The 21062-nt window shown below is 49.3% G+C and overlaps 9 protein-coding genes across 9 annotated transcripts; 2 read left to right on the top strand and 7 right to left on the bottom strand.

Moving 5' to 3' along the window:
* Positions 1-514: 514 nt before the first annotated feature.
* Positions 515-4318, bottom strand: TbgDal_VIII7870 (receptor-type adenylate cyclase GRESAG 4,putative; the record flags this gene model as incomplete). Its single annotated transcript, XM_011777818.1, has 1 exon — positions 515-4318. One exon carries the CDS (start codon positions 4316-4318, stop codon positions 515-517), a length of 3804 nt encoding a protein of 1267 aa, XP_011776120.1.
* A 1103-nt stretch (positions 4319-5421) lies between these two features.
* TbgDal_VIII7860 (hypothetical protein, unlikely) lies at positions 5422-5832 on the top strand (the record flags this gene model as incomplete). The annotated part of the gene is made up of 1 exon (XM_011777817.1): positions 5422-5832. One exon carries the CDS (start codon positions 5422-5424, stop codon positions 5830-5832), a length of 411 nt encoding a protein of 136 aa, XP_011776119.1.
* A 692-nt stretch (positions 5833-6524) lies between these two features.
* Positions 6525-9146, bottom strand: TbgDal_VIII7850 (hypothetical protein, conserved; the record flags this gene model as incomplete). Its single annotated transcript, XM_011777816.1, has 1 exon — positions 6525-9146. One exon carries the CDS (start codon positions 9144-9146, stop codon positions 6525-6527), a length of 2622 nt encoding a protein of 873 aa, XP_011776118.1.
* A 591-nt stretch (positions 9147-9737) lies between these two features.
* On the bottom strand, positions 9738-11300 carry TbgDal_VIII7840 (tRNA-dihydrouridine synthase 1, putative; the record flags this gene model as incomplete). Its single annotated transcript, XM_011777815.1, has 1 exon — positions 9738-11300. The coding sequence occupies one exon, from the start codon at positions 11298-11300 to the stop codon at positions 9738-9740; it is 1563 nt and encodes a 520-aa protein (XP_011776117.1).
* Positions 11301-11978: 678 nt separating this feature from the next.
* On the top strand, positions 11979-12701 carry TbgDal_VIII7830 (hypothetical protein, unlikely; the record flags this gene model as incomplete). Its single annotated transcript, XM_011777814.1, has 1 exon — positions 11979-12701. The coding sequence occupies one exon, from the start codon at positions 11979-11981 to the stop codon at positions 12699-12701; it is 723 nt and encodes a 240-aa protein (XP_011776116.1).
* Positions 12702-12717: 16 nt separating this feature from the next.
* TbgDal_VIII7820 (hypothetical protein, conserved) lies at positions 12718-14412 on the bottom strand (the record flags this gene model as incomplete). The annotated part of the gene is made up of 1 exon (XM_011777813.1): positions 12718-14412. The coding sequence occupies one exon, from the start codon at positions 14410-14412 to the stop codon at positions 12718-12720; it is 1695 nt and encodes a 564-aa protein (XP_011776115.1).
* A 965-nt stretch (positions 14413-15377) lies between these two features.
* Positions 15378-15626, bottom strand: TbgDal_VIII7810 (hypothetical protein, unlikely; the record flags this gene model as incomplete). The annotated part of the gene is made up of 1 exon (XM_011777812.1): positions 15378-15626. The coding sequence occupies one exon, from the start codon at positions 15624-15626 to the stop codon at positions 15378-15380; it is 249 nt and encodes an 82-aa protein (XP_011776114.1).
* Positions 15627-16494: 868 nt separating this feature from the next.
* Positions 16495-18030, bottom strand: TbgDal_VIII7800 (T. brucei spp.-specific protein; the record flags this gene model as incomplete). The annotated part of the gene is made up of 1 exon (XM_011777811.1): positions 16495-18030. One exon carries the CDS (start codon positions 18028-18030, stop codon positions 16495-16497), a length of 1536 nt encoding a protein of 511 aa, XP_011776113.1.
* A 1156-nt stretch (positions 18031-19186) lies between these two features.
* On the bottom strand, positions 19187-21061 carry TbgDal_VIII7790 (T. brucei spp.-specific protein, (fragment); the record flags this gene model as incomplete). Its single annotated transcript, XM_011777810.1, has 1 exon — positions 19187-21061. A coding segment is annotated over one exon (1875 nt), but the record flags the coding sequence as incomplete, so codon positions are not given.
* Between the last annotated feature and the right edge of the window lies 1 nt (position 21062).

Below are 21062 nucleotides of genomic sequence, written 5' to 3'. Positions count from 1 at the left end.
GACTGGCTACCACCTTATCCCTGCCGAAGTATAAGAAAAAATGCCTTGTAAGCGTGGTGCAAACAGAGTTACGATAGGATAAGTCCAACACGAACAAGCACGACAATGTAGGAAATATATAAAGTAAGAAACAAATAAATCGTGCCAGCTCCCCATTTCAAATATGCCAACACCCGAATGGAGAAAAAACTCCAACAGCAGGCGCACGGGGACGAGGGTGATGGTGGGGAGAAACGGACAACAACACGCCGACACACACATGCATGTATATATTCACACGTGTACCTGTGCAATGGGAGACGTTCGTCATTTTAAAAAAGGAAAACGACTGTAAAACAGAAATAACCACACAAAAAGAGAGGGTTTAACAAACATCACTTGACCAACCGTGTACACGAAAAAGAGTGTTGAAAGCAAAAAAAAAATAGGTTAATTTATGACGATGGTATAGATAAACAGGTGATACAAGGTTAAGCACAATCTCCAGGCCTCATTTGGAGTGACAAGTTGCGTATTAAAATGGGCCCTTGGATTGGTTGAAGGGTAAAACGTGGATGCTGTTGCTGGAGCTTGTCGAAGGTTCGGGGCTTCCATGAGGTGACCCCGCAGGTTGGGGCACATCCCTTCTGGTGTTGTCTTGGTTTGTAGAGCTTGGCTGCCCATGTGAACCATACCCGCAGAGACCAAGCGAGCGATACGAACAAAGAGAAGACTGCCGTGTAGTGGAGCTAGCGGTGGCGGTGGCGTTCCTCGCCCCAAAGTTAACCACGTGACCCACCCTTGCTGCAATATGGCATATAACATCATGACACACGGAGTTGTCCCAGCCTTCGTGGACCTTCCGGGGCGACGTGACGCGCCAGCGCTCGCAGACAGACATGAGCAGCGCCTGCCTCTGAGCGGGTGTGAAGGTTCCGAGAAGTGTCTCTAACGAAGTGGCAACGTGTTGAGCCGATTCAGGCAATTCAACGGCAACGGAACCCACATCGCTGGCGGACGTGCTCATCTCTTCGTCAGTGCCATCGATAATCTGACAGTCGAGGAGAAGCGCAGCAAATGTCCTTTCGGGCACCGCATTCAATTGGTACATCTCCACAGGTTTGGGTACACCACGCAATGGCACATCACCCAATGCAGTCACATTTAATTGCTCACGCTCCCCACCGGTCACCGCAAGGTATGTCGAACGTGTCAGCAGCACCTGCCCACCGTTAGCAACACTCCCAGTCCGTGCTGCCATATTCGATGTACGACCGTAGTAGTCGTATCCTTTCGTTACCTCATCATGCCGAATATCACACAACCCGGTGTGAATTCCAACACGCACTCGCAGTCCATTCCACAACCGACTGTAAACATCAGGGTCAAGATGGCCAGTGGGTGGAACATAATCCCCATCGCCTTCCGCACGCTGCCGCTCAAACTCACGATAAGACGTATCAAACACATCAGTCTTCCAATCATGTTCTAAAAAGCATCGTTGCAGGTCACACGCTAATTGCGCAGCAGCGAAAGGGCTCTTGCATGCAATCATAAAAGAATCTCCAACAGTCTTCACTTCATAGCATTCATACTTGGAAATCAATGTGCGAATTATGCGGTGATGTGTTGCAACGGCATCAGGCATAAGCTCAGGGTGTGCCGCCCACTGCGCAGTGCTGCTATCGATGTCAGTGAATATTAGCGTTACGGGGTCTGTCAATTCTTTCGGTGCGTTCTCGTTATCGCGCGCGTGGCGGCGAAAAAAGGAAAGCAACACTACAAGCAGCACCGTGAGCAGCACCAAAAAGAGAGACCCGACAATGATGCCGGCAAGCTTCCTGGCCGAAAGCCCATTGTTGGGGTGGGTGTACTGCATCGATGGCGTTGCTGCCTTGGTGACAGGAGGTACGGAAGGGTTCAACACACGAGCCATGGACCACACGGAAATATGTGTCGCACCGTAATTCATAGCACACCCTTTAGCTGCAAACCCACTATCTGCTTGACACTCTGTAGCACTGAACGTTCGGAAGCGGATGCCATCTACAACTATGACCGACTGCGTGTATATGGCATCGGCAAGGATTTCTGGGGACAAATACCCCGCGCGTGGCAGCACAGCGCTCACAGCGCGGGCAGTGACGTACCCAAGCAGCGCCAGTGGAGTCCATTTACTCTCATTACCCACGTCCTCTTGAAATCCCTGAACCGTCTCGGATGTCGTATTGTTGTCTGCCCAGTGTGGTAGGCTTGTTGCGAATAGTAACCGCTCGGCAGGTTGCGGATGCTTTTTGAATACCTTCACAAACTCACTGTACAGCAGTACCACATCGAAGAATAACACAAATACACGCACTCCCCTGTGATTGTCAAGATGCTCAGCGATTTCAGTAATATCAGCTTCAGTTAGACCAATAACGAGAACGAAGCCGCTATTCGGTAACAAACGCTTCACACTTTCACTGTCGGTAACTTCGTCGAAAGCACCCAGCGACCCACCAAGTGCCCAAAAAGTCTTTCGAAGAACAGATTTTATTCCACGTGCATCACTACTGCGAACAATTGCATGCACACTCCCCCAGGAATTCGGAACCACAACACGCTCCACCATTACAAAAATCTGCTGCTCAATTGTTGGAGACAAATGCAACACATTCCTTCCGGGGTGTTTCAACCTGGGACTGAGAGGAATGGGATCAATAAATGTCATATCTGTCATCGACAGTAGCGCATCATCCACAACACCGAACACGGCCGTCACAACACGCTCTTTAACCTCCTCTAACATGTTGTGCTTTGTCGCACTCGATGTCGAATTCAGTTCATGCAAAAAGAAGCGATCACCTTGACCTAATTGGCCCTTTCCAACAACGAGGGAGGCGCCATCGCGATATTCCTCTGCAATCCGCTGCGCCAATGGATTGTCTTCCAGTCGAAACATTATACCATTCAATGGGGCATACAGTTGTAATATTCTTCTCTGACATTTGGCAGCATTCAGTAGCATTTTCCCCCCATTCACGGGTTGCAGCCGGTAGTCCTCTACCATCTCTTTCATGAAAACAACATTTCCACCTTGGTTGCATTTGCACGCCGCCCCACTTTCACCTGCTCTTCCTATGCATTTACCACCAAAATCACCAATCACAAGGTCATCGATAACGTACCGACGCTGGCTGAACAATGACTTGATGAACGCTTCCCTACTTCTAAGCCACTCACGGCTACTCAGTGCGCGTGACAGCACCTCGCCAGCAATCCACCCAAACACCATCATCTCACCGTCAACGTCGTCATCTACATGACGGCTTCCTTTTTTAGTTTGTGCTGTGTTATTACCGAATTCTTTACCCATATACGTTTTCATGTCCTCTTGGAACCGTCGGATGGCTTTGTATTCCGTGTCCGTTGGGAGTGGAGTCACCCCCGTTAATATTATCTGACGAGGGACGTACGCGCGACCGGCGATATCCAGTGTTTGGGACCACGTATCTGCGACCAAGAATTGAAGCGTTGAGGGGAGTAGCAAGTACGCATGCCGTGTGCGGTAGTCTGAGGCGACACATGCTACAAACTTTTGAGTTTCATCAATTGGCGAACCGAAGACAATCACACCTTGTGGTAGTGTTCTTGCAAAGCTGTTCCACACAACCAGAAAATCATCATTGGAAAGCTTTCCATTCGTAGAGCCATCTATTTCAAAAACACCGCACAATTTACGACCCATCATCGACATTGCCTTAACCGTCATCTTATACTCCTTATCGCCGAAAGAAACGCCCTTCAGGTACATAAAACCCAGTCGCCGAAGCCTCAATTGACTCACAGCATAACGAATTAGTGCAAGCACCTCTGCAGCAGGCGATGCCGTAAGATAGTACAGGTTCTGCCTCCACTTACGCACAAGCAAGGACCCAGTGATGGGAGAAAAGGCAACTATTTTTTCTTTGTGGAGATATGAAGTGACTGATAGCGTGTTCCGGTCTCCAACAGGTCCCAGCACAATGGGCAGTTCCCCCTTTCCCTTCTTCAAGCCTTCTTCCAAAAACTTTTGGAGTGGAACTCCATCATCGGGTGGGGTGACGATCTCAAGCACCACATTCTGCGGTAGCGTCGAGCTGCGGGACTGTATAGAGGCGTTAAAACCTGCGGTGACTGATTCCAAGCGGCGCTTCGCAACGTGTTTGTTGCGCAAAAAGCTATACACTTTGACTGTTATGTTACCTTTCCCTTCGACTCCCTCCCAGGGACCAGACAGCAGTAGAAAGGACAACAGCAGGGGTGCGCCGATGCGCTGCTGACCGCGTGCACACATGGAGCCAGCCCTAAAGCCCATAACACAACTTGAGGAACCTGGAATACACAAGGGAAGCAGAAGGAAGAGAGAATTATCGCACGGCGCTCAGTAGACAAGGTAGAGGTGGCTTCATCTGTAAGCAACAGGGACTTATAAGAAGAAATTGTAGCATTACGTACGGTGTAAAGGAGATTGCGTACTCAAGGGGCGGCTCAATGCTTAGTTGAGACCGTCAAATGGGCGCACATCTCCACAAAACCCGTCGAGCAGTTACACAGAAATGTGAAAAGGAATTGAAGGACAGATCGGCGGCGGCAATTCACAATATTGAGGACGGTGTGGACGGCGCAAAAGCGTTTTTGATGTGTATTTGCAGTGTTTCTTTTTTGGGCATCCCTCTCCCATCCAGTGGCTTGCCTTCCTGATGAGTTCCCTCCCAACTTGATCTCAAGACTCTCCCTTTTTTATATTTTTTCGCTGGTGTGCATTGGGGTTTGGAGACATTTGCAGTGTCTTCCGCTTCCCCACGCAATGGTGGGAACAATCCCTGGGAGGTTCCCTTCCCAGTGGGCATAAATGCGAGTCAAACCTATCTTGTCCTTCGTTTGCACGGTTGCTTACATATTATTAATATGTCAGTCGTGGCATGTTTTTTTTTAATATTTTTTGTTATGCGAGCACAAATGCGTCTCCTCTTTTCATCCTAAAACCGATAACATCAAGGAAAGAGCGGTAAACTTCATCTCAGTGCCAGAGGATCTGCGAAAGTGAATATCATTAAATTGCTCTCACCTTCATCACTAACGCAGAGGGCATAACAAGCCTTAAAAGCCATTGTCAGCATGAATATTTTTCCTTTCCTCAGTTAAATGATGTCATATTTCCGGGATGTGCTCAAATATGACACCGCGCGAAAGTGTTACCGGTGAGAACACCACACGTGAAGGAAATATGGCACGTGGAAGTATATGGCTTTAAGGCGATCCTTACATCACCGCTGCGCTTGAGCAACACGTGCATCTGACGAACCCTAGGGATATCTCTCATATCCACTTTTACACACTACATTGCCTTTCCCTTGTAGAGTCGGTTAAGTGATCCGAATAAACAAAAACACACGTACGAGGTGATGGTAACACGTAATGATCATAAGTGTGGAGCATGCGTGCACGGGCATGGGAGTGTCAAACGGGGTGAGGAGATCCCTCGCAAACGTCGCGGGAGCAACAAGTGAGGCTAAAGAAAAATATGCTGGGTTACCCCTCATCGAACCAGTAACCATAAATGACTCTTCCCTTCTTACATTAAGTTTCCATTTCTATACTAATACTCAGCCACCTACCCAGCTACTCATATACGTAAGCTGCTTCTTGCTGCATATCAGTCGTTCCCGCTCAACAGCTACACAGACCGTGGCTACCGCAGCGCTTGCGCCGAGTGATTTAGGTGTAAAACGGGCCACAAAGGAAGAGCGGGACGACGGCAGATCACCCTACCACAATGAAAAAAAAAAAAAAATGGATCAACTGATATGCCGATGGAAGGGCAGATGATATGGTACACAAGAGTTCGGTGCACAATAAAAAACCAAGCATCTAAAACGTTTCACAACAATCAAGCAACGGGAAAAATTGACACTGAATAATAGCAACGGTGAGGGTTACCAGTGTTCGGAGATGGTTACGACGGCCCTGTAAGCTGGCAAATTTATGGGTTAAAGGTGCGTAGAAGGGTAACCAAACACCCCATTCTTGGTGAGTCACATTGCTGCAACCCTCCAGTTTGCTTTCCTCCATACATTTTACCAATCGTCAGGAGGAAAACAAGGGTGTGGTAGGGAGGGGAAAGTAGGAAAGGGTACCGATGTTGAGAGCAGCGAGCAAGGGAACAATTGCGTCAACGTCGTTCTCCCCAATACGCCCGCACAACACTCTGTTCTTCTCCAGCAGCTAAATACTAACGCTGCACTTCGTGCTTAGTCCACCACATTAACTTTTTTTCCATTACATTTTTCCATTCTTCCCACCTCCCTAACTTCCCCTAAAAGAGCCCGCCCTGCCGGTGTGGCGATTTTGCATCAACGCTCTTCTTCCTTTTCCCTCACTTTTCTCATCATTCCATCCGTGACTAACACTAGATAAGTTGTTGTTATCGCCACCTCCACGGCTACCACCCCGCATTTTCGTCCCTCGCCCCCTTACACCCTTTTGCCTATTTATTGCAAGCATGGTTCTTGCAATTGTTCCTAGGGCAACTGCCGCTGCTGGTCCCCCTGTTCTTCTACGTTCCGTACCTGCACCCGACGTGCCTGCCGTAGGCGCCTGCGCTGTGCCCAAGAATGGACTTTGACAGAAACCAATGTTCCCATCGCCACGTATCCCAGGAACAGTACCGCTCCTATGCAGGGCGACGCCTCCCATGACCACACAATGTTGCTCGTGCGGTAAATAAAGAGTTTGGTTAGGAGACCAAGTGCTAGGGCTTGCAGAACCCCTCCTGCAAAAATCAACACTATCATACCAGTGTTTCGCATCGTCCAAAAGGGGGGGAAGGTCTGAAAGGTCAGAAGATGCTCCAGTGTTTCGGGGTCCGCGTGGAAGCGGGCGCTCACTAGTGCGAACGCATAGACCGCCAGCATCGTCAGCGTAAACTGCATGAATACGGTGAGGACAACTCCGTCGATCTCAAACATGGTGCTGTAAGAGACAGTGTGCCACGGCGTGCGGCAGGTCATCTCACCAAGCGTCACGCGTTGGCCTATAGTGGCCGTGATAAATGTAAATATGATGCTGAACACGAGCAGCAGACCGCGACTCACACTCTTTAAGTTCCTCATGATCTGTGCGTGGCGGCTTATAGGGACGTGGAAAGGCTTTTTACAGATCTCGCAGCAGTTCACATTGTGAAGATTCCGTTTGGTGCTTTCAATACGCCATCTGTCGAGGCAGGAGACGTGAATCCAACGCACAGAGCCTATGCACTCGCATGCGGATATAAGTTTTTCGTCGGTTTCATCGTCACGGCAGATACGGCAGATGCGCTCGTCATCCTCCTCCTCACAATCACTTTTTGCCGGCGCACCCCCACTGACTGCAGACCGAGTTGAGACGGCTTTTCCTTGCCCAACTACCGCAGCTGGTTCAGCATCGTTGGGGCCGTCCGCTTCTTCCGACCTGGTTGCCGGTGCCGATCCCTCTCCCACTGTGGAACCCGCAAACTCTCCCTCAACACTACCCGTAGCTTTCTTCACTTTCTTTTGACCTGTTATGAGTGGTCGCCTCAAGCCACTGTGGGCCTCATCATCGCCGTCCAGATCCATGTCAACCATGTCGTCCATTACTACAACATCTTCTGCCGTCAATGCCGTCCTGGAGGAGAGCAGTGGTGCATGTTCTACCTGAGCAACTGCTGCCCCGCTTGGCCCCTCCCTGTTCCTCTGGTCAGCGTTAGCATTCCATCCCTCTTGTTTTTTATGCTTTTCCGCATGTGCCCCGCCTTCTGCCCCATCAAATCCCTCCTCCGTTCCCTGCGGTGTCTGGCTCATATGAGCAAGCGGCTGATGGGACAGCTTGGCGTTAGAGCTACTACCCTTATTGTTTTTGTCTACATTGTTCATCGTCACATCTGCCAATACAAGGGCTTCTTGCTCCATGATCTGCCGGTGCTGCTCCTCAAGTTGACGCTGACGCCGCTCCTCCCGCCGCGCGACGTACGCCTCCCGCGACACTCGATAAAGGTACACGAAAAGGCATGCTAGTCCATTCCTCATTGCCACTGCCGGGTATATCAACCAGAACACCACATCAATGTCGGCCATGAAGTCAGGCAGCAAGTGGGCATGCATGAAGGTCATTGGTGCCATGAGCAACAGGATGAGGAGTGGAACGCCCAGAGCGAAGGTATTTTGCATACGGCGTTCCCTTTCTTTGGGAGTTCGCGTGACAAACACCCTAAGCAGACAGTCTTTTCCCCTGCGCTGAGAGCCCAAACCCATCCCGATATGCGACTGGAATAGAACTACGTATGATTGTGGCTCCGGATCTGGCTCGACACGCAGCATAACCTTCGGGAGCAAATCACAAAAGCTGCTCGTGTCGAGCATTGTGGCAATGACACTCCACAGGAATTTCCAACCTCCCTCCAGTTCGTAGTTTTCACCTTCCCCCCCATGAGTACTCGTGCTGCTACCGTTTTTATCTTCTTCACCTACTGCCGGAGGGTCTTTCGGCGTGGTAAGTGCCGTCAGATTCACTTCGCTGCTGTTGCGTATTTCCACGTTCACAAAGTAACCCACGCAGTTGTCAGCGGGAACGTCCGTGTCGTAGCGGTTGCTCAGCAGCTGTGTGACTACACTTATCTCGTCACGTGTGCTGCTTTCAAATTCCAGATACTTTGTGCTGCCTGGGACTGCATTGACCAAATACACACCCGTCGACTGACGAAATTTGTTAATTTCCTTTTGTTTTCTCATATCATACACCCGAATATTGATGTCGGTTTGATTCGCTTTATCCTGCTGTGTCCCTTCTTCAAGTTGGGCTGTCTGCGCCGTGAGGAACTGGGCCCCTGTGGGCTTACTGGTTGTTGTGTAATCACGGCGTTGGGTCTTATACTTGATACCGTCGCCACCCTTGTGAAGTACCGATCGTATTCCACTGAAGGTGCGGACATCTCCGGATGACAGAGTGCCAGACAGCCGATTCCGCACCTTCGGCGTCTTTTGATTTCCTTCCCCCACCTTTTCCAACTGGGGTTTCTGGTACCGTTGCTTTTGACATTTGGCGACTCCCGGGGGGAAAGCTATGAGAAAAACAGTGATGACTAGTAGAGTTCTCCCGAGACGCGGAAAATTTTTCAGATGTTCCATTTTCGCCGTACTCTCTACCTTTTTATCCCCCCTTCTTTTATGCCCTGCTTCGCTTCAATAATAGCAATAAATATTCGTGAAAGAAGTAGCTTATAATATGTTCTTCTTCCTTATTCTTTACGTATATGCAAGGTGTGCGTGTTTTGTGTGCCGATCAGCGGACCCTTACCGACGCACACTCCGCTTGGTCCTTTTTTTCTTGACCGCACTAGTGGAACCCGTTTCTACTGGGTGTATGCAAATGAAGGTGGGACCGCGTGACAAGGCAACCGCGACACCCTCTGATTTCGGCTTAAAACTATTCCTTTTTTATACCGCTTTCCCCCTACTCCACCTTATTGGTAGAGTTGTGCCTATCTGATTTTGCTGTTGTTGCTAAGTCGTGTTGTGTGGAGTTGTTCAAGATTGTGCCTTGAAGTTTGTAGTGCAACTGCTACCAACACTGCCAGCAGTAAAAGGAACACATAGAGAGGGGAAGCAACGCGATAGTAATTACAACGTGTATGAAGTGAAATACGAACAACGCACATGGGCCTACACGCACGGACAGTTCAAAGTGCCGTCAGAGAAGTTGTGAAACAATGCCATACGTCACATCAAGAAGTCGATGCCAAGCGTTTCGTCATCCGCAAAGGTATCCGTTAAACCGTCCACTCTCCTTCCATTCTTCAGCTGCTGCCGTTCCTTTCCTTCTTCTCCCACCTTAAGCTCCCGCTGACGCTTCGGCTGCGGGCCGTCGTGTTCTAACGAAAGTTCGGCTTTCTGAAGCGAATGAAGATGATCGGTTAGAGCGTCAAGAGCCGCCGTGAAGATATCGTGGCCCACCACCGTCGTTTCCCTTTGCTCGCCGCAGTGACTCGTCGCACAATTTTCGACAACATCGTTGCCAACGTTACTGCCATTAATGCTGAAATTTGCTAGCCACTGTTGATGCGCCGGATGCATTTCATAGCTGTGGTACAGCATCTTGAAGAAGTGCGCCTTGACGAAACCAATGTCCACAGGGAAACGACGAACTAGCTCCAGGTATTCTGAGGCCGTGGCCAGTGCTTTCAGACGTGTCGGCCGGGACTCCGCAAAGAGCCGACCACTGCGAACTGTGGACGGTGCTGGAGAAGTTGATAAGGTTGAATCGGTTATGTTGGGAGCGAACTCCGCGGTCGAACTTGAAGCTAACGGTGCAAACAACTTCGGATCCCACAGCAGAGGCTCTGCGCACATATATCCTTCGCAACCCGTTATGGCTAAGTTTCGTGGCACGTCCTCGAATGTAAGCACGTTGCCGTTTGCAATGATAGGAATAGAACCCCTCAAATGCTCGTGCACACGGCGTATCATTCGTAGGTCTGCGGGCTGCTGTTGCTGTCCCTTGTTTTCGCGGGTCCGGCCATGCACACAGAGGACATAGATTCCCGTGTCACGCAGCATCTCAGCGTATTTTAGTGTCAGTGCCTCATCGTCAAATATTCTCATTTTTGCTGTTACAGGGACGCGAAGCTCAACTGCCAACGCATGGAGAATGTTGTGAAGCAATTCCCAGTCCTCCATGAGGAACGAACCATAATGGCCACGGCGGGCGATGCCTTGCGGACAACCGATGTTGAAATCAACGGCCTCGCAGTAATCCTCCACATGTCGAGCGGCGGCAAGGATGGTTTCAGGGTCATTTCCACAGAACTGAGCGAACAGCGGATGGTCATTATCTAATGCCCCATCGTTACTGGTGCTATCGTTAGCGGCAACATTTCCCCCTGATTCCATGGCGGAATGTGGAGGAAATGTTGTTGTTGAAAAGTAGCGTTGGCGGTAGTGTGCACTTTGGGCGAAGCTCTTTGCATGAAACATTGGGGTGTATGCCAGTGTAGCCCCATAACGCCGACAGAGCAGACGGAATGGCAGTTCGCTTTGGTCCACCATTGGTCCCACAACATACATTGGCGTCCTCTTGCGCCCCTCCGCGCGTGTATGTGAGGCGGTTGGGGAACAAACAATGCTGTTCCAAAAGTCCCACGGCGACTTGGGTTTCTTTTTGCTGTTTATATGCTTTACCGCTGTGTTTCCACTGGAACAGTATCGGCATGTTCTGCTGCGAAACGGCTCACCGCTATCCAGCAGGCCACGATACTTTGACAGCGCCGCCTCATCGTATACCATCAGCGCTGATGGCGCAGCGTTGTCCCCTTCCTTTTCTGCAAATGCAGCAAAAATAGAAAAAGGAGGTACCAAGTACGTAAATAGATGAAGTGGACAACTCACAAGGACATCCTCGTGGTGTTGTTGGTGACATTTGTAACCATGTTAGCAACGACTGGAGAGTTACGTGCAAAGACTCGGGACCGGTGGCGCACTGGTGACCTTTTTGGTCTGTGAGCGACTCATCAAAAAACAAAAAGGCGATGACACGAACGTGCTCGTGTTCAGTGGGCTACAAATTAATAAATAGGAAATACGCAGCCACCAGAAAATACCCCGCCACAACAAAACAAAATTTAAACGAATAAATAAATTGAGACAGAAAGGGGGTACGCACTCACGACGAGAAGAGGCCAATTACTCGTGGTTAGGGGGGAGGTATCACCATAAAAGGGCACGGTTTCCTTGACCTGGGGTGCGACCGCACATATGAAAACATACGACCGCCACCGCAGCTACTCCCTTCAAACATCAAGACACCGGAACCGTTCGCAGGAATGAAGTTAAGACCGTCCTTCCAGCTGGTCTTTATATAAAAAGAAAACATTCGCTAGCATCACAGTGTGGCGAAGATCAAATTCACGTAATCACCACTGCCGAACTTGCTTATTTTGCTTTTCGTCCCAAAATACGGTGGGTATGAGGAAACTGGGAGCGCGTTCGTCGCGTCCATACCGTAGCGTACAGTGGTATCGCATCCCTGCCACGGTACGTGATGTCCAAGCTCCCTCTGCGAAGTTGCAACGGTGGGAAGCACCGGGTATCAACGTAACTGAACCTAATGCGGTGTTGGGACTACATGGACCATTGCTTCTGCAACCTCTCGCTCTTTTCAGAAAACAGAGTAGCGATGTAGTTAGCAAGCATATGACGGTTCGTAGTTGCGTATATTTTACCAAACTGTTACGATGTCTAGGCGTGTGGACAGATGATCTCCGTTCCCAAGAAGCTCTCCATCAGCTACAACTGTTCCGCACAGTTTCCACCTCTGGCACACACGTGCCTACACCCGCAGCTTTGGTGGGTTTAATATCCCTTGTATTGTTATGTTTATGTATGTATGTTTGTTTGTGTGAAGAGATAATAGTGAAAAAGTATATATTTTCCAGATGGTTGGAAGCGCGACGGCACGAGGACTTCACCACTTATGTCTGGGAGGAGCGTGTAGAACGTTGCAGGAGGGCAATTGTACACCAAGTGCCGCTGCAGGCCGCGTGGCGAATAGCAAGAGAAGGTCCTTTCCTTCTCTTCACAGGTGAATCTTCGACTACAAACGCTGCCTTCTGGGCGTTTCATGCACAGCTCACCAAAGCCTCCGTGGATATTCTCCCCGGACGCACCGCGCAAACTATCTGCAGATGAGGCCGTGCCGCCAATACTAAAAGACTAGTTTGTCCGGTCTGCCCCTGATCCAACAGAATATTGGATAGGAGAGCACGAGGGCCGCGTATGCCGTCACCGCACCTACAATACCCCAGAAGGGCGCGGTAGAATTCATATCCACCCACGGGACGTAAACGTTCATTCCCCATTGCGAAGCTACGATAGTTGGGGGCAGGGACATCAAAGCAACGTAGCCCAGCGTAATGCTGAGGGTATCAGACTGATTGCTGTTGTAGTTGTTCACCGCCGCAACACCCGAGGAGTGGATGATGATAGAGTTTGTGAGAATCCTGCGCGCGTCCTCGAGCTTAGAAAGGACGTGCAGAATGCGACAGGCGATATCTGCGTAGGTGTCGCTCTGTTGCCCTGATGAAGGGGCGCGCCTTGCCCTTGCTTCAGACTGTTCGTAGTGCAATTCTCCGTGGCGGTGTCTCGGTTGATACACGCGGGGGTCAAATGGCTCGCGACAATGCTCCCGTTCTTTTTCATTGACGGCGTCCGTGATTGGATTCATGAAGGGTAAGAGTACGCGCACAGTGGGTCTGCTCAAGAGCTCAAGCACACTAACCTTGCTCATCAGCACGCGGCGATGTACCGACAAACTCCGACGCAACATTTGAATGCGCCTCAATATGTCCGCCTGGTCTGACATTCGCTGTCGGACAAGTGGCAACATAGAGTCGATTGTATCCACCTCGCTGAGCACTATAGTCGTATCTGGAAGGAAAGCCATATAAAGTTCGTCGAGAATGGTGAGTACAAGCAGAGACGTGGTTAGTGCTCCGCGCGGTTCCTCGTTGCCGTCACCAACTGCTCTGCCATCACCAATGTTGGTGCTGTTACTCAGTCTACGTTCGAGACCGTGGGGAATGTATTCCCACCCTTGTACCGCCGGCTGTGGCCGCCAGGTGACGACTCCATTGACGAAGCACAACACTTGCACAGAAGCCAGGGTTCCTGACTCACACGCGTCGAGAAGGTTCGGCCGCGAGCCCTCTCGCTGCCGTTGGTGCTTCTCAGTGCCCATTTCCCTTTCAGTGTCCTTTTCCATTGGTAATCCATACACCGTCACGTTTGGTGATTCAAGAACCGTAAGGCTAATCTGAACATACTGCTCCGCAACGAAGGCCCGTAAGTAGTCGAGCTCCGTTGCATCGTCGTAATAGTCATCTTCGTCATAGTGAGACCGCTCCGCCCCTTCTTCGCAGGTGCCATTATTTAGCGGAAACCCGCCTAACCCGACCCCGGGAGGCGCTGCTGCCATAGCTCGCCACCTTCGCTCCGTATGTTTGCACACGTGAAGGAGCTCGAATAGGGCACTCAGATCTTCCCGCTGCGGCATGCCGCTCATATCTATCCAGAAGAATTTTAACGGTGAGAGGGATCCCGCTGAACTACGACCTTGGTCTGGCGTGGTGGTATACACCTCACGGAGAATTTGGGGTAGTGCCTGCAACTGCGCAAAATCTTTCCACTCGCGCACGGTGCCGTTGGGGAGTTGCACAACGACCCGTACCTGCAGGGGTGCTCCCCTCGAACTGTTCAAATGTGATTGCTCCCTTTCCCTGTCATTGTACCCGTAAGGCTCCCACTTCCCATTTGTTGCTACGTTGAGGGCGCAACTGCCTGCGTTCTGCCCCTGCGTGTGCTCGCGTGATGCACCTGCAGCTTCCCCGCCATTCGGTACCATCCCGTTGCGTCGCTGTTTCACGTGGTCCCACTGTTCCGCACAGTCTCCACCTCTGGCACACACGTGCCTACACCCGCAACTTTGGTGGGTTTAATATCCCTTGTATTGTTATGTTTATGTATGTATGTTTGCTTGTGTGAAGAGACAATAGTAAAAAAGTACATATTTTCCAGATGGTTGGAAGCACGACGGCACGAGGACTTCACCACTTATGTCTGGGGAGGACCCCGGTAACAGCATCAGAAAAGGCCCACGTTACAGGCTACCCCAGAGTAAAAAAGGGAAGGCGAGGGGGTGTAGGTAGCTTCAGTCTAGCTGCAGTTATGGATGAAAATACAAACAAAACAACGAAAAACAAAACAAAAAGATTAATGACGGCGAATTGGGGGCACAACGAAACGTCAGACCACCACAAAGTATAAATGAAACAACTAAATATATACCAATATATACATGTACATCCGTGTATACACATGCGCGGGGAAGTGGAATAAAATACTGTGTCCTATGACTTATAGAGCTCCATGTAAAACTGGTAGCGTGTAAAGGGGGTGCTGGGCATCACTGGAAAGGTGCAGATCAAGAAGGCAAAGGGAACATGCGAGGGCGTGTAATCGTTCTCTCCTTCTCACTTAAGTCCTATTATTCCATAATTCGAGTACTTTCATAAACATAAGTAAATATAAACATGTACTTCTCGATTTCCCCCTTCTTTTGTATTTACGATCAGAAATACATTTTCTCACGGACGCTTTGTCTGCGTTTGGTTTCCCCTCCCCTAATATAACGATGTGCCCTACTGCAGTGTGTAGGCAAGGGGGAAATTCCCTCATACGATGCGTTGCCGTTGTGTTCGGAGAGGGAAGGTGAAAAGAGTTTAGAGAAATGTCCCTCCTTTTTTTTCACAAAAAAATTGAAAGCACAGGAATTAAAACCCCCCCAAAAAATGATGGCATTACTGACAATTATGCGTGCCGTAGAATTTCGTGACAATGCGCACGTATGCGCCTGCATTTGCTGTTTTGCTTACAAACCAAGGGCAAAACAGTGCAATACAACTCAATAATACAATTAAGAAAAACGTTGAAAATAAACAAAATGGCAGCCGGACTGCGCATCTCTTCACTTACTTTTAAAATCAGAACGAAAATAAATAAATAGACACGAGGGAGAGGGGGGGGGGGGAGAAACCACTGACCGAAGAGACGGGGCATAACCCAAGAATTTAGCCAACAAGCAGGAGAAGTGAACAAAAGGTGCCAATGCCAAGGTAAGTAAGTAAGTGCCTGAGGGGGTATAAGGGACGGAAAGTGTTGAAAAGGGTGGAAAAGAAAAGAGGAAGAGACCTTAGAGGAGCGAAAGGTACTCCAAATACGCTAAATGCGCCCCCTCCTCCTTACAGGTCTACTTCCTTATTTTTTCCCCTCCACCCACACGCTTCCGCTGTTTTCTCTCCGAGTCTTTTCCCCTACATTTCTCCACACTTTACGCTTCCCGCGGCCTCAGTTCACTTCCAACACCCGAGTTTTTCCCCTGTTCAACATATCGAAACCGCCCCATTGCGCAGGTTCAGTCAGATGGTTACACTCTCTCCTTCTTTCAACACATACACACATGTGTCCCCGACATTACCTCGCTGCTCAGATGCACTTAGAGCCGTGGTAGCAGTGGCGTCTTGCATGCAAATGTCGACTTTTGTGTCCACCGCCCTAACATCAAAGAAAACGCACAGTCAAACATATTTGTACAGTAGAAACTCATGCAAATATTTGTGAGCAACGTGGCCACATTAATTATAACTATCGTCGACAAACAAAAGCAACAATAACAAAATAAAATCAAACGATGAGCTAATATGCGCCGCTTAACCAATTACACAGTCACTAGGAAAAAAATACAATAGAAACAACGAAGGAAAGACAACACAACTCACTAAACAGCAAAGAGGGAAGAAAAAGCAAATGAAAACAAAAAAGGGCTCGCGTGGTGAAACCTACTGCTGGTCATTTAAACCAAGGACCACGACCGAACTTTCTCCGCGCGTCTTCATGTGCAGGTTTGCTCCGCTCTCCTTTCGAGTCTCTACAGCACAATCCACCGTCGGGGATTGGACGAGTCGATAACCTTCCGCGTTTGTGCCTTCTCAGACTTATGTGTGGTTTCAACCGACATAGCAGGGGCCGGAAGACTCGAATTTGGATCGGTCAAGTCATTGTTTAAATACTGGTACTCCTGTGGTACCGCGAATGGGAGAGATGCTTCACTAACGTCTTGCACATCTCCCTGTTTAGATGTTCGTCTCTGCTGCTTTTGTTGCTTCTGTGGCAATGATTCAAAATACGATAAGTCTCTGTGCCCCACTGGGGGCAATAGGGCGTTCCTTTTTCCGCCTCTCGATTCCACACTAGCGTGCGACGGCGTGAAGGGTGGTGTGGGTTCTGTAGAGAGGGTAACCGCGTGGAGGGTGCGGAAGTCACACTGCCCCAATTCAACAGGCATAAATTCATAATCCCCAGAGAAGATATCTCCGCCTGTAGAATCACAAGCTGCTGTGTTCCTGTACTGCGGTGCAGTGGCAACTGAAGGTGGTGTACGACATTCCATGGGGGTGGTGCTCACAGATGTCCATCGCGGCTTGACGGCTCCGCCGCTGCAGCGGTTTTCGTTCGTTACGGCCCCCTTGTCCGCATCAGGATAGTTAGCTAGAGTGAAAAGACCTGAGTTTCCCATCTCTACGGTGTACCCGTTGGGCACTTGAGCTGACGGATGGTCATTTTCCAAATAAAGCGTACTTGCATACCTGGCCGCGCACTTGCCGGTGGCTTGTAAGCTCTGGGCCCCGTAATGTACGCCTCCACCAACGATTGCCGTCTCCCTGGCCCCCGTATTTCTCGTATCAGCTGTCTCCCCCGTCCCGTAGGCTCCCACCACAGTGTTGTTGTGGTTGCCGAGACATTCCAAATGCTGCTGGCTACGGGCCGAAGGCCGCATGGTGGTGAACTGTGCATTGTGGCCACTTTGAATGTGTTGGGCTACGGTGGTGGAGGGGTTGGTATTGAACCCAGGTGACGTGTATTCCATTACGCGTGGCCCCCTCTCCGGGAAGTATTTTACGTAGTCAATATCATCCACTGGCGGGCAGCGTTCGCGGCTGCCGCGTCCCGTGGAGTCGCCCATGATAGTTCTGCGTGCATCGCGCGTTTCTGTGTGGTTGTGGGATGACTGTTGGCTTTGCTGCTGTGTTTTGTGAGATCGTTGATATTCTGCACGAGACAACTCCTGCTGTCGTTGGTGGAATGCCGCCTGTTGTTGTTCCAACCACTTTTGCTGCAAGAGTAGTTGTTGACGGGCATGTTCTTGCTGCTGTTGCTGCTGTTGTTGTTGTTGTTGTTTCTGGTGGCGGTACGGTGGAGCTACCGCACCCGCTGCTGATGGTTTAGGATACGCGGCTGGGCCCCAATTTTGTCCATGGGGTGGTGCCATGGTGCGTGTACGCTCTATGTCACTGCTGTCACTACTTATGTCCGGTGAATCGTACATAGGGACGCCTTCAAGGACAAAATCGTAACCACGCCGGCTCCTTCCGTGTGTTTGTCGCTTCTGAACCGTTTGGGGCATTTCCCTCTCTACCTCTCCCGCACCTTTTCCTATTTATCTTCTTGTTCACTAAAGCACCTCCACTAAGTACTTACGTTACTTCACCTGGGCAACCCCCTGTGGACTGTGATTAGGATCAAACAAAGCCAACGAGAGTAGGATACATAAACAGGCGTAACGAAAAAGAAAGCAGCAAACTTCCGCAAAAATCCAATGACATCAATAACAATAACCGCGGTGGTGACGCCAAGAAACGAAGGAGGTGAGAAGCGTGGATGAAAAAGAAAAAATAAAGCCGGCAATCACACGGTCAGACACTAGAAAAGGATGCGGATGCACGCGCAATTATTGGAATATTCCCCATCGGGGATGGCAGCGCGAGCGCCACTGTCCCTCCTTTACTTTTGTTGCAGCAGCTTCCAAAGCACCTCTTTCCCCTGGGAAAATAATTTGTCAAGTAAACGTGACAAATTAGTCCGTCAATAAATAAGTGCAGGACCCCTCCTCCACACTTTTAGTTTTGCTTTGCTTTACCATCCCTACCTTTCCCGTAAGAAAATGCAACTGCCAACCAGCGTGTGTCCCCACAAGAATGATGGCCGTGACTTAAAGTTCAATTTCGAGTATATCCAAGTAACAATCATCAACCTCAAATAGCGTGAAAAGATCCCCACGACACCCGAGCGCACATTCTAAAATGTTTGAAAATAAAAAAAAATAAGTTGACTACGTTTCAATTTATCTTGGTTTGGACATCATGTTAATGCCAGATATGTACACAACTCTATTTAACACTCACCTTAGCAGTGAAATGGACAAGTAGGAATAATAATAATAATGACGACGGAAATTCATCTGAGTAAAAAATTTAAGTGCGTACAGTAGCAACGACTAACAAATATATCAACAGGAGGAAAATATGGTTAGAAAACGGAAACATAGCAGCTTTCTTCATGTAAAGTATGTAGAGAGAAAGGAAAAAGAACAATCACTCTCAACAGAAGCTAGTAACAACTGGAGGCCCCGCAGCCATCCTCGAACGTTAAAATCTCCAATAAAAGACAACGCCACAAAAGGCCACACTAGGAAACGAAAGAGCGTAACCGCTGAAAAATTTAAGGGCATCCCACTTAAATAAAAATATAACTTGAGAAAATGAGGCAAAACTAGCCCCTTTTCAAATATTTTTCGCACTCCGTCCATGATTATTTGGGATGCCCATGGTACTGTTAACCAACAGGCTGCTGGCACTCATACCTCGTATACGGGATTCATTGACATCGTTTCCCTGATTATTTGGGATGCCCATGGTACTGTTAACCAACAGGCTGCTGGCACTCATACCTCGTATACGGGATTCATTGGCATCGTTTCCCTGATTATTTGGGATGCCCATGGTACTGTTAACCAACAGGCTGCTGGCACTCATACCTCGTATACGGGATTCATTGGCATCGTTTCCCTGATTATTTGGGATGCCCATGGTACTGTTAACCAACAGGCTGCTGGCACTCATACCTCGTATACGGGATTCATTGGCATCGTTTCCCTGATTATTTGGGATGCCCATGGTACTGTTAACCAACAGGCTGCTGGCACTCATACCTCGTATACGGGATTCATTGGCATCGTTTCCCTGATTATTTGGGATGTCTATGGTACTGTTAACCAACAGGCTGCTGGCACTCATACCTCGTATACGGGATTCATTGGCATCGTTTCCCTGATTATTTGGGATGCCCATGGTACTGTTAACCAACAGGCTGCTGGCACTCATACCTCGTATACGGGATTCATTGGCATCGTTTCCCTGATTATTTGGGATGCCCATGGTACTGTTAACCAACAGGCTGCTGGCACTCATACCTCGTATACGGGATTCATTGGCATCGTTTCCCTGATTATTTGGGATGCCCATGGTACTGTTAACCAACAGGCTGCTGGCACTCATACCTCGTATACGGGATTCATTGGCATCGTTTCCCTGATTATTTGGGATGCCCATGGTACTGTTAACCAACAGGCTGCTGGCACTCATACCTCGTATACGGGATTCATTGGCATCGTTTCCCTGATTATTTGGGATGCCCATGGTACTGTTAACCAACAGGCTGCTGGCACTCATACCTCGTATACGGGATTCATTGGCATCGTTTCCCTGATTATTTGGGATGCCCATGGTACTGTTAACCAACAGGCTGCTGGCACTCATACCTCGTATACGGGATTCATTGGCATCGTTTCCCTGATTATTTGGGATGCCCATGGTACTGTTAACCAACAGGCTGCTGGCACTCATACCTCGTATACGGGATTCATTGGCATCGTTTCCCTGATTATTTGGGATGCCCATGGTACTGTTAACCAACAGGCTGCTGGCACTCATACCTCGTATACGGGATTCATTGGCATCGTTTCCCTGATTATTTGGGATGCCCATGGTACTGTTAACCAACAGGCTGCTGGCACTCATACCTCGTATACGGGATTCATTGGCATCGTTTCCCTGATTATTTGGGATGTCTATGGTACTGTTAACCAACAGGCTGCTGGCACTCATACCTCGTATACGGGATTCATTGGCATCGTTTCCCTGATTATTTGGGATGCCCATGGTACTGTTAACCAACAGGCTGCTGGCACTCATACCTCGTATACGGGATTCATTGGCATCGTTTCCCTGATTATTTGGGATGTCTATGGTACTGTTAACCAACAGGCTGCTGGCACTCATACCTCGTATACGGGATTCATTGGCATCGTTTCCCTGATTATTTGGGATGTCTATGGTACTGTTAACCAACAGGCTGCTGGCACTCATACCTCGTATACGGGATTCATTGGCATCGTTTCCCTGATTATTTGGGATGCCCATGGTACTGTTAACCAACAGGCTGCTGGCACTCATACCTCGTATACGGGATTCATTGGCATCGTTTCCCTGATTATTTGGGATGCCCATGGTACTGTTAACCAACAGGCTGCTGGCACTCATACCTCGTATACGGGATTCATTGGCATCGTTTCCCTGATTATTTGGGATGCCCATGGTA

Source organism: Trypanosoma brucei, chromosome 8 (genome assembly GCF_000210295.1).
Source record: "Trypanosoma brucei gambiense DAL972 chromosome 8, complete sequence".
Classification (NCBI taxonomy): domain Eukaryota; phylum Euglenozoa; class Kinetoplastea; order Trypanosomatida; family Trypanosomatidae; genus Trypanosoma; species Trypanosoma brucei.
Note: the sequence above shows the minus strand (reverse complement) of the source record. Positions and strands in the feature narration are given on the sequence as shown.